General features: G+C 36.6%; 1 protein-coding gene across 1 annotated transcript in view; it reads left to right on the forward strand.

Annotated features, from left to right (window-relative positions):
• Nucleotides 1-15510, forward strand: part of LOC129244293 (uncharacterized) — a 30090-nt gene extending 14580 nt beyond the window's left edge. Inside the window, exon 3 of the mRNA XM_054881909.1 lies at nucleotides 15423-15510. Coding sequence (XP_054737884.1) covers nucleotides 15423-15510 — 88 coding nt within the window. The remainder of the gene's footprint in view (nucleotides 1-15422) is intronic.
• The last annotated feature ends 512 nt before the right edge of the window (nucleotides 15511-16022 follow it).

Genomic DNA, 16022 nt, shown 5'->3' on the forward strand with positions numbered 1-16022 from the left:
ATGTTAGAGTCTTAATTCCTACTAATTTAAATACTATTTAAAAGTTTTAAGTTTATACATTTGATAAAAATATAATATTATATTAGAACGAAATTTTTTAAATGGGGTGGTAAATTTTTAATAATTTAACTACTATTTAAAATTTTCAAGTTTCTAAATTTGACTACAAAATAATTTTAGTACAACAATTTTTTGGTACTAGACTTTTACAGATTTAAATAACTTAAATCGGATATTAAATTCTTAATAATCTAAGTACTAGTTAAAATTATGAAACTCGTAAATTTGATAGAAATAAAATTTTAGAACAAAAATTTTTCAGTACTAAACTTACAGATTTACAAAAATTTAAATGGGATATTAATTTATTAATAATTTAACTACTCTTTAAAGTTTTTAAGTTTTCAAGTTACATAAAAATGTACAGTAATTTTAGAACAAAATTTTTTAGTACTAAATTTTTACTGTTAAAAATTTATAGATTTAAATAGCTTAAATTGGTAAATAAGGTTTTAATAATTTAAGTACTTTTTAAAATGATTAATTATTAAATTTGATAAAAACGTCATAGTACAACGAAATCTTTTAGTACTAAACTTTTACAGATTTAAATATGTTAAATGGAGTATTAAATTCTTAATAATTTAAGTACTAGTTAAAATTATTACGCTCGTAAATTTGATAGAAATATAATTTTAGAACAAACATTTTTTAGTACTAAATTTTGACTATTAAAGATTTATAGTATTAAATAATTTAAATGGGATATAAATTATTAAGAATTAAAAATTAAAATTTTTACGCTCCGTAATTGGATAGAAATATAATATTAGAACAAAAATTTTTTTAATACTAAATTTTTACAGTTTTACAAAGTTTAAATGGGATATTAATTTCTTAATATTTACCTACTATTAAAAATTTTCAAGTTTCCACGTTAGATAGAATATACAATAATTTTATAACAAAATTTGTTTAGTACTAAATTTTAAAAGTTAAACATTTACAGATTTATGTAAAAAGCTGAAATTGTGAATGAAGTTTTTAATAATTTATGTACTATTCATTATTAAATTTGCTAAAAATATAATATTAGAACAAAAAAAAATTTTAGTACTTAATTTTTACATTCAAGTATTTAGAGGTTTGAGTAACTAAGAATTGTGATAGTAACGATTTAACAAAGTCCTAAACTTTAGTACTTCGGTTGAAGCATTTACATGAAGCATTTATTTTGAAGTATTTGAATTTTAGTACTAATTCACACAATTTTTACAATGCACGGATATCAGTGAGCTTTGTAAAAATTTATAGAAAAAGTTTACGCCTTAATCTTAGTTTAATACCGAAAGTTATCCACTAGGTTTGTGAGTACTAAAAAATTTTAGTACTAAATTTTTAGCAAGTAAAGTCACTAACATTTAAAGAAAAGTAGTATTGCTCAACCTTTGTTTAATGCTGAAAGTTAACCACTTAAGTGTGGGAGTACTAAAAAATTTTAGTACTAAAATTTTGACAAATAAAGTTACTAAGTACTGTTTGAGATTATTACACTAATATCTCCTTAGTACTAGCCGCTTGAGGAAAATAGAGAAGCAAAACTCGAGAAATAAAGTTTCACAAGATTTTAAATTTAGTACTTCAATTATCTTCAATACTTAAACGGATGCGTAAATGTTTGTTATGAAGTGGATTTTTATGGATTTTAGTATAGATGCATTTTTAGTACAGAAAAAAACTCTAAAATTTCTGAGTACTAAAAATTGCGTGCCTTAAATTAATTAATGATAAATAAATAAAAATCCAAGCACCTAATTTATAAAATATCTAGTTTTAGAATAAGTTTTTAGCACTTAACTTTGTAGCTTAAAAAAACAATTTTTTAAATTTTAAATTAGGATTTTAAATAAGTTTTTTAAGAATTTTAAGTCAAATCGGTTGCACTACAAGCTTCATTAGTTGTTCTAAAAGCCTCTTTACAGAGTTTGTGCCAATAATACAAACTAACTTAACCATTGCCTTAGACTCTATAAAAATATATGTACACATATTTTTTAGTTAGATGCATTTATCAGTCCCAATCGATTTCATCCGCCGCCGTAGCCGAATGGGTTGGTGCGTGACTACCATTCGGAATTCACAGAGAGAACGTAGGTTCGAATCTCGATGAAACACCAGAAATTAAGAAAAACATTTTCTAATAGCGGTCGCCCCTCGGCAGGCAATGGCAAACCTCCGAGTGTTTCTGCCATGAAAAAGTTCCTCATAAAAATATCTGCCGTTCGGAGTCGGCTTGAAACTGTAGGTCCCTTCATTTGTGGAACAACAACAAGACGCACACCACAAATAGGAGGAGGAGCTCGGCCAAACACTCGAAAAGGGTGTACGCGCCAATTATGTAGTATATATAGTATAATCGATTTCATCTGGATCCATCTCCATTTCAAGGACATACATGCAAGCAAACACACAAAAATGAAACTAAAAAAGTAAATAAATAACATAAAATGACGCAGGAAAATTCGAATGAATTGAAGCTGCTATAGGTGGAAGGAGGAGCAAAATCTAAAGGAGAAGGAGGGTACTAAATAGAAATAGAGAATGTATCGGTAGGACGAAATGTGAAATAATGAAACGGCAAGGGGCATCGAAACAGTGGATTGCACGCGACTTTTAGTTATTTTCTACATGAGACGCATATTAAAAAGCCATGACCGAAATGGCAGCATTGTATGTGCGAGTGAAAGAGATGGAGATGTCGAGTAGTTTGGTGGCTAATAGCAACACATATATACCATTGCACAGCGCCCAAGGACTGGGAGCAAAGTTGTAGGTTATTAAGAATGATTACCGCTAAACATTGAATGAAAGAGACACAAATAAAAAAAAAAACAGAAAATAATTGGAATGGGATACTGGGCACGAATCCACAAATGGACAAACGGATGAAAAAAGACATACGGCTGTGTAGTGACAGCAAGAACAACACACCGTTGCTGTAGAATGGAAAATATGCGCCAGCTGCTGATTGAAGAGGTCAAAGTTGATGGAATGGTGAGTGTGGGGAAAAAAATCCACATTGATAATGGTGAAAGGTCGCAAGAGGGTTGAATGTATGGTGTGGTGTTTGGAATGTTGGTTGATGTGCGGTCTAAGAAACAACTGCACTGATGACGGATGCTTAATTTCGCACTTTGGCTTCTTGTGCATTGCCAATTATGCTTTTCGACGCTTGGCCTCTGAATGCTGACATCTAAATGATGTGTGACTTTTGTACAATTGCCAAGATTTTTGCCTTCAACTTTGCTGCGAAGCCTAAGCGTACACTAATGAGAAAAATACGTGAAGACAATTTCTAAGGATGCTGCAAAGAGAAGCAACTTTAATATACCGACCGTCTGCGGAATAATTAATACTTATGGCAAGCGTTAATGGGTATTATTTTTCAAGGGATTTTGGTTAAAAATATTTTGTGAAAAGCGGATATACGCGTAATTCGGTGGCAATGCTCCTTTTTGTATAATTCCTCTCAGACTTCCAACACTTTATGATGTGATGTAGAGGAGGCTTCGTGATATGTTGTGGCGCTTCACACGTCGGAGACTAGACATCCACTGGATTTAATAGAATGCTTCCTCTTAACAAAAAATATAAAATCCCGTTGATTATACCATCCAAATTATATGCGTTATCACCAAGCAGCACCAACTAAATTCATGGGCTTCATTTGGGGTGAGAGCTGAACTGTCAGGGCAGAATACCCCAGACCAAATTACTCCAGCTGGTCGGGGAAAATAATACATCCGCGGTATGGGAAGCCTGTCGTAAGAAGCGACTAAAATCAGGCAGAAGAGGAGGGGGACTCGACTCGAAAGGCTTCACATACCCCGAAAATCTCCAGCGGCAAGGGTGCAAAGCTCATGAGGATAGAAACCAGTAAGATCCTGATTACAGTATACTGGAAATATTTCATATTAGACAGTCTCTGGGTTTCCAAGCATTTAAGGAAAAAATTGAGCAGAGATGTTCGAAATGACAACGTGGATCCAGGACCAGCTTCCAGAAGAAGTGGCCTACTGCAAAGATCCCCGCCGGGAAAAAACGCATCCGCTCTAAATGTGGCTGAAAGCGAACCAGCCCACAATGCGGCCAAAGGTGATAGTCCCGCAAACGGCAACGGATACAGTTAAAGTAGAATTAAGAGGAAGGCATCAAGTACCAACATTGAAGGACTGCAGCCAGCGTAGTATGCGCCAGCCAGCATTTGTGCAGCGGAAGAACGGATCGTCACTCTCATTCCAGGGAATGGCAACACAGAAACGATCCCCACAAAAAAGAGCGCGTCAGTCGAATCACCTGAAATGTCTCCTCGGCTTGAGCTAATGAAAAACATGAAGAGCCGGAAGCTGTTGTGATAAAACCCGTAGAAGGCTATAGTTATGCAGATGTGCTGAAGGACTTGCGCGCAAAGATTACAGCTAAGGAGTCAGTCAAAGAAAGATCCGTTAGAAAAACAAAGACTAGGACCATACTTTTGGCGTTTGGTAGGGGAAACAAGGTTACGCCAGACTTCGTGCATCAGTTGAGAGGCAGTGTGCAGGTAGGTGCGTGGGACTCTAGGAGAAAACTCGCCATCCGTAATGCCGCGGAAAACCATGAAGCGGTGGCAAGGTCAATGGGACACTGAATTGAGTATTAGATGGATGCCGAAGCTCATTCCTACAATAGGTAAATGGGATCAAAGGAACTTCGGGGAAGTGGGCTATTTCTTCACTCAGTACCTCTTGCGCCACGAATACTTCCGGAAATACCTATACCGCGTGGGTAAGGTAAGTGAGCCCGGGTGCATATACTGCGAGGCACCGAGCGATGACGCGGAACACACGTTTTTTAGTCACGACCGATGGCATGCGGAAAAAAGTGCAGATTGTACACATCGCGTCGAGCAACATAATCAACAAAATGCTCGAACGCGAGGTCAGCTGGAACGCGGCAAAGAGTTACATCGAGGACGTACTACGGAAGAAATCGGTAGACTTCGACACAGTGCAACATAGCGAAGTTTCACAGAGAGAGAAACGAGAAGACGAGCCTAGTGGAATAGAATAGAATAGGGTGGGTGAATAGGATTGGTCCATTTCATGGACGTCGTTGTGGGCCCTCCCGAAGTAATGTAGAAAGTAGTCCCCGGAAGGTAGTTTCCCCAGAAGAGGAGGAGTGATTGCTTTAGTGGCCACACGACGCAGTAGTTTTAGGTCGCTATAAAGGCGAAGGTATTTTGAGCCCTTCCTCACCCACCAAAACAAAAAAAGGGAGAATACTTCAGCGTTGCGACAAGGCCCTTTATAGTATATTTGTTACAAAATCACATGTAAGAAGTGGCGGCTAAATTACATTATGCGCTCCGGGATTTATTTCATTGTGTTCATTGCGGTTTATTCTAATTTGTTTTTTAATTCATTTTAATTTGTTTTTGTTCTTTTAATTTAATAGTTATTTTATTTTTAATAATTTATTTTTATTTTTTCAACTCATTTCATTTTTTTATAATTTTATTGTACTTTGGTTGGTTGGTGGTGGTTGGTTTAAGGGTGACCACGCATCAGAGTGCCATATAGACTGTAAGTTGGGTCCGTTGTGTTACCCTAGAGCTCATTATATTATATGATTTCCCCACCTAACCGAGATTTTTATTATAGATTTTGGTCAAAGATATTAATTCGTTTCGAGAATTTAATGAGAGATTCGATTTTCAGGTCCGACAATTCTGAAAGATTGTCAATTGTTGGAGAGCCTAGAAGAGCGAGTCGACTTCTGGCTAGGCCGGGACAACTGCACAGCAAATGCCTGCTCGATACTTCCTCATCTTCGTCCTCGCAGTATCTGCACAGGTCGTTTTGAGGAACCCCGAGCCGACGTGCGTGAGTGCCCAAAAGGCAGTGGCCGGTGATAAGAGATATTATATGCCTTAGTTCGTCTTTCGAAAGACTTATAAGGGTTTTTGTCTGTTTCAGATTGTAGGATGGCCAGATTTGTCTCGTCGTAACGCAAGTAGTTTCCACTCGCCACCTCTGATCAGCAATGCTGTGAAATTCTCGATCAATGAGTAATTTACATGTTGAGAGCGGAATGTGGATTGTGGGTAAGTTACTAATATTTGATTGCGCAGCTCCAGCTCTTGCGAGCTCATCAGCTTTGCAGTTACCTTCAAATCCACTGTGACCCGGTATCCAGATAACTTGCACAGAATTCTGAACACTTATCTCGTGAAGAGATAAGAGACAGGATCGAACCACATCTGAGTGGGTAATTATAAGAGGAGCTGAGTGCTCGAACGGCCGCTTGACTGTCGGTGAAAAAGCGGATATCCTCTAGTGATATTCTATTTTCTAAGAGAGTTTTCGCAGCATACCAGATAGCGCATACTTCCGCTTGGAATACGCTACAGTAGTCGGGTAATCTAAATGATAGACTGATGTGAGGGGAATTGGAAAAGATTCCAAATCCCACTTTGCCGTCTTGTTTTGAACCATCTGTATATATAGTCAAAGGGCCATCGATTTCGGTAAGATTTGTCTTCCATTCTTCCCTAGTTGAGAGTGAACAGGAGAATAGCAAGGGTGGTGATGGAAGACTAACATGATAGTCTATGTCGGAAGAGATAACAGTGTTCCTGTTCAGTATGGCTGAATGGCCAAGATTCTTATTCCATTTCGATATAGCATTCATGCGTGTCGCTGCTTTCGCTGCAATCGCTTTGCCAGCCAGATCGATAGGGAACAAGTGAAGCAACGTATTGTACTTTAATTCTATTAATTTAATGTTTTTTTGATTTTTTCTTATTTCACTTTATTTATTGTTTTTTAATTAAATTAATTTTATTTCAGTTTGTTTTATTTTAATTCAATTAATTTTATTTCACTATTCTATTTATTTTATTTAACTTTATTTTTGATTTGCTCTTTTATTTTTTTATTTTGTTTATAAATTAATTTTTTATTTTTATTTTTTTAACTCATTTCATTAAATTTTTTTAATTTTTTGTACTTTAATTCAATTAGTTTAATGTTTTTTAATTTTTTTTAAATTTATTTTTATTTAATTATTTTATTTCACTTTATTTATTTTTTTATTGTTTTTGTATTAAATTAATTTTATTTCAATTTGTTTTATTTTATTTCAATTAATTTCATTTTATTTCTATTTTTTTACTTTATTTTATTTTAATTTGTTTCTATTTATTTTATTTCACTTTATTTTTGTTTTGTTCTATTAATTTAATCTTTATATTACTTATTTTTTTAATTTTTTTAACTCATTTCATTTAATTTTTTTAATTTTATTGTACTTTAATTCAATTAATTTAATGTTTTTTTTATTTTTTTTATTTAATTATTTTATTTCAATTTTTTTATTTATTTTTTTTTATTAAATTAATTTTATTTTAATTTATTTTAGTTTATTTGAAATAATTTCATTTTATTTATATTTTTTTACTTTATTTTATTTTAATTACTTTTATTGATTTGCTCTTTTAATTTTATATTTATTTGAGTTATTTTTTTATTAATTTATTTTTTATTCTTATTTTTTTCACTTATTTCATTTAATTTTTTTTAATTTTATTCTACTTTAATTCAATAAATTTAATGTTTCTAAAATTTATTTTTAATTAATTATTTTATTTCAATTTGTTGTTTTTTAATTTGTTTTATTTTATTTCAATTAATTTCAATTAATTTCATTTTATTTCTATGTTTTCTTACTTTAGTTTATTTTGATTACTTTAATTTTTTTTGTGTTTTATGACACTTTATTTTTTTTTTTTAATTAATTTATTTTATTTTATTTTTTTTATTTTGTGTTATTTTAATCCAGTTTACTTTTATTTATCTTCGTTTATCTAATTTTATTTTAATCATATTTTTTTTATTTTTATTTTAATTAATTTCATTTTATTTTTCTGTATTGTGCTTCCTTTGATTTTATTCCTATATATTTTGTTTAATTTAATATAATTTTTTATATTTTTTATTTAAATTTACTTTATTTTATTTTATTGCATTTTAGTTCTTTTAATTTTATTTTTATTGCTATTATTTTAGTTCATTTCTTTTGTTTTTTATTTTTTTCGTTTACTTTAAATTTTATTTTGGTTCTTTTTATTTCATTTCGTTCTATTTCACGTTTTTTTTTCAAATTTCATTTAAATCGCTCTTTTATCTTCATGAAGCTCATTCATCTCTGTTAATAGTATCCCTTTTTGTTTGTGTGTGTGTGTCTCGTAAGTGCCCTTTGCGTTTTGATTGTTTGCCTACTTGTCTTAGACAAATAAATTATTTTTCTTTTCGGTTTGTCAACAAAAGAAATCTTGCGAAAAAAGCCGTCCAGCAAGACACTCAACCACGCGCACAGCGGCACACATGGAAGCCGAGTGTTTGTGTGGGTGGAGCCGTTTACGTATCAATTCAATACGCCCACAAAATCGTAGCTGCAGAATCACCGTTGTCGGCAAAGTTAAAAAAAAATATTTATATTTTTTACATTTTTACATGCGAGTGTATAACTTAAAGGAATATTTGTCCCACAGAGGCACAATTGGTTAAATGTTGCCACGAGTGTTGGCGGCAGCTTGGTGTGGCGCTCCAGCGCTACTCGGGCCGCTGAGTGGCAGTCACTGATTGCAATCGTGTTCCTGACAGTATTCATTTGCGTTTTCAAATGACAAACATTTACAAAGACCCCCAATGACACCACTAGCCTGCCTCCCCTTCCCGCTAGTCCTCTCCACCACCTCAACTGCTGATCTCGGTTTCTGATTTCATTTCTATTATTGGTGTTCTTCCTATGCCACTCGCTGCATTACTACTTGGCGCTTCACAGCAGTCGACTCGGTCGGTTGCGCGCGTAGTTTAACCTAAGCAAATCGACGGCGATACGAGTTCATTTGTACATTTGCCAACGACATTTCAATCCAGTTGCTTTTATTACTATTGTATTTTTCTTGTTATTGTTGTCTTTGCCACAATCAAAGCGAGTGGATCGAAGCGTAAAAGACGCCAGCAATGAAATGCCACCGAAATACCTTCAACCACCAGCAGCACTTCAATTCATACGCAGCAGCGCTGAGATGTGAGTATACAATCGAAATGCATGTGACGAATATGGAAAATTGTTGCCTACACTCAGGCGCGCATTCAGTTCAACGTTGCTACTTATAGCCAGTTGATAATTATTATTTTGCTTTTGTTTGTTGCTTATGCTATTTGTTTTTATTTTCTTAATTTTTTTTACTTGCACCTCTCGCTACTTCTTTTGGTTGGCAGAAAATTAGAAATTCTACTGCACGCATACATACATACATACCAGTGTATGGAGGCAATAAGTGGGCACTGCGGTGCAAGTGCTTAGTAAGCAAATGTAAAGTGCGAAACGAGATCCTCAAAGATTTTTTTTTATCATTCGTCTGAGTGTAATTGGTTTCAGTAGCAGGAACGAACAATGAAGAGAACTACATGGCACATTTAAATAAATGAGTTCGAACAAAGTGTCAATAATATAAAATAAATTGCATTTGATTAGAGGAAGCATAGGGAAGATTGTGATCAAAGTGAGCTTGTTTGGAATATTTTGAGTTTTGCCTGTAAAAAATTGTTATAGTGGTCCAGAACTTCAGTTTTCGCCAAATTAGTAATAATAATGCCTTCGATATACGTGGAAAAAGTGTGGACAACCGGTTTCGAAACTATTTCATTATACGAAATGTTTAAAGCCAAGCCATGGTAAAAATTGAAATACTCAACACTGCACAGCGGAAAAGATTATAGAGGTAAAAGCGGATTTGGCGTAATAATTTCTGGGAAAATGCGTAACATCTTGCACTATTGGAAGCCAATCGCAGACCGCTTAGTCCTGGCACGCTTCTGGAGTAATGCTCATCGGCACGAACCTATCGAGCAATGCTACGCGCCGACAGAGGATGCAGACTGTGCTGCTAAATACGAACAATTAACGGCTACATTCACCTCCATCCTCAGTGGCGGCATTACTTTCCTCCCTTTGGCGACTTCAGTACAAAAATAGGCAGCAACAACTCTAAAGCAAATCATGGGAGTGCATGGCTGCGGATCATGCAACAGCGACAGAAGCACGCTAATTGATGTGCGCCAGACGTTTCAGTTCGCCATTAGTGGTTCAGTCTTCTGCCACAAGAAAATCCATAAATACTCCTTTACTTCACCCAATGGGGCAACTCATAACCAAAAAGACTGGGAGCCGGCATAGACAGCGACCACGAGCTAATTACCGGCGACGTCAAGATCAAGCTGAAATGTAGGAAGAAAACCAAAACACGGCGTAGATAAAAGTGACTTAACCTCCAGCTGCTATGCTATCCTGCGACCAGAAACGATGTGGCTAGCGCCTTTCGCGAGAAGCTGCTCACCAACCAGAGCAACAAAGATTGGGAAGCCACAAACGCCACACTGAGGTAAATCACCCAAGAGTAAACTGGCACAATAAAAGCCACCAATATCAAACTACAGATTCTGATACTACTTGGGGCAACATTTAACGCACAAATGAACTCAAAGGGCGACTCATCAGCGATGGCTCCCTTCGGATAGCGGCGAAGCAAGTGAAGAAATCGGCTAAGAACTATTGATTTCAACAAACATTATTCAGAATAAGCGCTAGTAAGAGATCGTTTGTCGCTAGCCGTTTGATGCAAGCTGAACCTTCAGTATAGCCGCCATCAACCAGTGGTCCGACGCTACTAATTAAGGTGCTCGCCGTCTGGTTTTTTTCTTCAGCATAGAAAATTTTGGTCAAGTAACTTTCCGAGCATTTTCTTTGCTCTTTTGTCAGAAGACTGGAAGCTTACTTGGTTGGTTGGTTAAAGTTGGTTAAATTTCGCCCAGAATTCAGTTAGCGCTTCTACACCATTTTGTTGCCACATCCGCGTCACCAACAAGTTAAACGGCTCATTACTTTACGATTATATCCAGTCTGTGCTATTGAGAAGCCTTATAAGGTTGTTTACGTCTATAGCGGAGGTTTTCATATACTTTGAGGTTTCCAAAAAGCAGTTTGCCAAAGGTTAATATCCTCGCCTTCGATAGGGCAGGTCAGTCATAGTGGAAGTAGAATATACTTTAATTTTGCCTCGGTTGATTACAACTATGACAGTACCGATTTCGGCTACTTGCTCTCCTATGGATCAGAAGCCAGTGCCGTGAGCCTGCAGGCATCCCTTCGTTTCATATTTAGCAATGTTGACGTTTGCTTGTGGTGGGTAGGGGGTCATAATGCTCTGCGTACTTTGCATGTGGTCTGATATCTCGATGTATATTCCGCCATCCGTAGGTATTTTGAGGAGATTGCATTCTTGATTATACCCAATGGTGTGAATACCGATTCTGTAAGAATGTTATTCCCAGCGGATCCTCCATTTGCCAGTTCGTTCGCTTTTTCGTTTCCTTGCGTGTTCAGATGACTCGGAACCCAGATTAAGGTAACGTTATGATTTGCACTCAAGATGGTAAGGCTATTTTTGCGAACTACAATACCAACAATACCAATAGTTGGCATATCGATATTGCCCTTAAGGCCCTCTCACCTCATTTGAAAAGTTGTTTGATTTGTGTTTCTTTAAAACCGACTAAAATAGAAAAATACATTTTTTGAAAGGTGACAAATTTTTGCACCAACCTTGTGTGGCCTAAAAAATTTTTTTTATTTTTTAACAATGGATCAAAAAAAAAAAAAAAAATATCGAAAAAAAAATAAAAATCTTCGTTTTCGTTTCCATTTTACACGCTTTTAAAGAAACACTCAAAAAACACCATTTTAAACGAGACGAGGGCTTGTAAACATAAGTCTGCGATTATGCGATAACTTCTTTTTTTAACTAAAAATTTTTTATGTTCCGTTTGTTTTTTTAAACAAACATTTGTTTTTTTAATAAACTTTAAGCCACCTAATTGTCAAATAATTTTCAATGAAAATATTTTTTTTAATTAATTTAATTTGTTTCAACTAAAACAAGGATTTGGTTTTTGTTCTAAGCCACATAAGTGTCCGTATTTTCCGATAAAAAAATCTTACACAAAAATTCGAAAAGTTTTTTGGTAAAAATTTACTTTTAATTTGTTTTTGAGCTAAGCAATTTTTTTAAGTCAAACATTTTTTTTTTATAATATATTTTTTTTTTAAGATAAAATTAATATTTTTTACTTCAGAATATACGGGGAATTATGTGAAATTCCTTTTTAGTTACAAAATTCCTTTTTTAGTTTAATAAACATTTAAAACAATTTTAATTAAAAGATAATAAAAACACAATTTTTTATAGTTCACAAAATTATGCGACAAATATGTGACTTCAAATTCCAAGAAAAATGAAAAAAATATTTAGTAAAATTAACAAAATAAAAAAACTTTTTCATAAAAAAAAATTAAAACCTTTAGTTAGAAGAAATTCTGTTTAGTTACAAAACAATTAAATTTTTTTTTTTTAATTCCTTTTTGGAATTTTCATCACATAATTGATGTTGCGCATGTCACAGAGAATGTGAAGACACCGATACCCCAATCGTTGACGACGGAATTGTCGTTCCGCTACCCCACAATGACGAGGTGAGAATAGCGATAGCGCGTCTAAAGAACAACAAAGCCGCGGGCGCCGACGAACTGCCGGCTGAGCTCTTCAAACATGGCGGCGAGGAGCTGGTAAGGTACATGCATCAGCTCCTATGCAAAATATGGTCGGATGAAAGCATGCCTGCCGATTGGAATTTAAGTGTGCTCTGCCCAATCCATAAGAAGGGCGACCTTGCAATCTGTGCCAATTACCGCGGGATTAGTCGTGTAAATATCGCCTATAAGGATCTAGCGAGCGTATTGTGTGAAAAGCTGAAGCCCACCGTCAACCAACTGATTGGACCTTATCAGTGTGGCTTTAGACCTGGAAAGTCCACCATCGACCAAATATTCACAATACGCCAAATCTTGGAAAAGACCCATGAAAGGAGAATCGACACACGCCATCTTTTCGTCGACTTCAAAGCTGTATTCGACAGTACGGAAAGGAGTTACCTGTATGCCGCTATGTCTGAATTTGGTATCCCCGCAAAACTAATATGGCTATGCAAGATGGCGTTGCTCAACACCAGCAGCGCCGTCAGAATTGGGAAGGACCTCTCCGAGCCGTTTGATACCAATCGAGGTTTCAGACAGGGTAACTCGCTGTCGTGTGACTTCTTTAACCTGATGTTGGAGAGCATCGTACGAGCCGCAGAACTTAAGCGCTCAGGCGCAATATTTTATAAGAGCGCACGCTGTTAGTTCTGCCTTCTCCAAACTGAATAAAGAGGCAAAGTGAATGGGTTTGGTGGTAAACGAGTATAAAACGAAGCACCTCCTGTCTTCAAACAAACAGTCGGCGCACTCGCGTAGCGGCCCCCACGTAACTTTTGCCAGTTATGATTTCGAGGTTGTAAAGGACTTCGCATATTAAGAAACCAGCATTAACACCTATAACAATGTCAGCCTTGAAATCCAATGTAGAATCTCTCTTGCCAACAAGTGCTACTTTATATTAAGAAGGCGATTGAGTAGTAAAGTCCTCTCTCGACGAACAAAACTCTCTACAAGGCTCTCATCATGCCCGTCCTAACGTATGGCGCAGAAGCTTGGACGATGACAACATCCGATGAAGCGACGCTTGGAGTGTTCGAGAGAAAGATTCTGCGTAAGATTTTTAGACGTTTACACGTTGGCGACGGCGAATATCGCAGGCGATGGAACGATGAGCTGTATGAGTTTTACGACGACATAGACATAGCGCAGCGAATAAAGATCCAGCGGCTACGCTGGCTGGGTCATGTCGTCCGAATGGATACAAACGCTCCGGCTTTGAAATTATTCGATCCGGTACCAGCTGGTGGTAGTAGAGGAAGAGGAAGGAATCCTCTGCGTTGGAAAGATCAGGTAGAGAAGGACTTGGCTTCACTAGGTGTGTCCAATTGGCGCCGGTTAGCACGAGAAAGGAACGACTGGCGCGCTTTGTTAAACTCGGGCAAAATCGCGTAAGCAGTTCACGCGCCAATTAAGAAACGAATTGACATTTTAAGCGCAAGCATAATACAAGTTTTTTTAAACTTACCGCACTTTCCGATAAAAACACCAAAAATAAAAACACTAATCTAAATACTCTTCGCATACGAATATACCTAAAGTTTCAGCTTGAGAAATGTTCACGCAGCTTCGTAGTCCTACTGACTGAGCCCTTAATAATCCTTTACCTCACGTGCCAACCTCCCGGTCTAGAATTTTTGAATCTGGAGATTCCATATTTTAAGAAGCCAAGTTGTCAGGTTGTCTCTTCAGGATTTTTCAGGAATTTTCCATCAACTTTTGTATAAGTCCTTCTAAATTTCAAACTGAGTGAAATTTCTCAGCTACATCCTTTGTTGGTTGATTGGCCCAGCTGCTCCCCCATTTTGTGGTGCGCGTCTTGTTGTTTTTACGCTTTTAGGGGAACTTTCGACCATATTTCGCCTACAAATGGCAGATGGTCTTCTACATATGTGGAGAGCTTTTGTGGCGAAAATACACTCGGAGGTTCGCCATTTCCGGCCAACGGGCGACCTTCATTAGAAAACGTGCATGAAACCGGGGTTGCGAATCCGTAGACTTCCGAATAGTAGTCACGCTCCAACCATTCCGCTACAGCGGCTTAAAAATCATTTACTAAAACTTAAGTTAATCCAAAACTCAGCTGGCGCAGCTCATTTCCCGCTTGCACCTAACAAAGCAAAAAAAAAGAAAACAAACTCTGTGTCTTGTCACATTGCCGACATTGCAGCTGTCTGCCTATCTTCCCCACGGTGCGTAATGGCATTTTTCTCCCAATGATCATCTGCTGTTCTTATCCGGCGCGTAATTAAATGTCGATCTAAAGTTGAGTGGAATTGCAAGTGGAGTTAGGCTAAGAGAAGCATACAGCAAGGCACTGGAGGTGCGCAATAAACTGAGGGGATACACACATATAGGCACATACATAAACATCTATTTGAGCACATATGGGTCCGGTGGCACTACTGCATCCGCATTTCATTCGCATTTCGCACTGTCAACGCGCTTTTAATTAAACTTTTGCGACGGTAGAATGTCAGCAGAAACTTCCGCTGGCCACTTGGCTGGCAGGAGAGTAGCCCGAGCTTGCACCACTTGGCTGGCCATAAAACTAACAGCTTAGGGTTGCCTCATGCTCCTTGTGGTCTGCAACTAATATGCGCCACCAAAATACTAAGTTGGCTTAAGAGAATAAGAGAATTGGTTCAGCATATCTTCGTCTCCTTCTTCTTGTTTTTTTTTCTTTTTTTTTAACTGCAAGTTTTTTCACTTACATTTTTTTGCAGGCTCCAGACGTCTTCACAAATGCCGCAGTCGGTTTGTGGTCTAGTGCAGTTGCCAGCGAATGTGGAAGGTGTACGCGAACGGGGATGAGCACCGACTGAGCGCCAAAGGCGCATTGCACTTTTTACCATAAACTTTTTGTGCCTGCCACACTCTGGCATACCTTTGTGACACCTGTCGGGCAACAAGCTTACTCTGCGTTCATTGCACTAAATTTTCGCAACTTTTTTGCGCATTCATTAGATGAATTTACTGCTAATATGTTTGCAAAATGATAAGTAAATAAAAATTAAAAAAATATCTTGGCTGATAAATTTTTGACTCACTAAAAGTTCATCATACGCTGCGAGGGGTTCACCTCGTTGGCATTGCGCTGCAAGTGCCGCACACTAACTCACGTTGCATTTAGCACAAAACTCATTTAGCAGCCAACGAACCAAGATGTAAATTAGCTCAATATTATGAACGTCACTACAGTAACAACAGCAACAACAACAACTGCATGCATCAATAGTTCAGCGATGACTGGCTCCACCAACGACTAACCTCTGCTATTTTGCCTGGCCTCCCTCTCTTCCTCACTCTGTCACGCCCTCTCGCCC

Source organism: Anastrepha obliqua, chromosome 4, assembly GCF_027943255.1.
Source record: "Anastrepha obliqua isolate idAnaObli1 chromosome 4, idAnaObli1_1.0, whole genome shotgun sequence".
NCBI lineage: Eukaryota > Metazoa > Arthropoda > Insecta > Diptera > Tephritidae > Anastrepha > Anastrepha obliqua.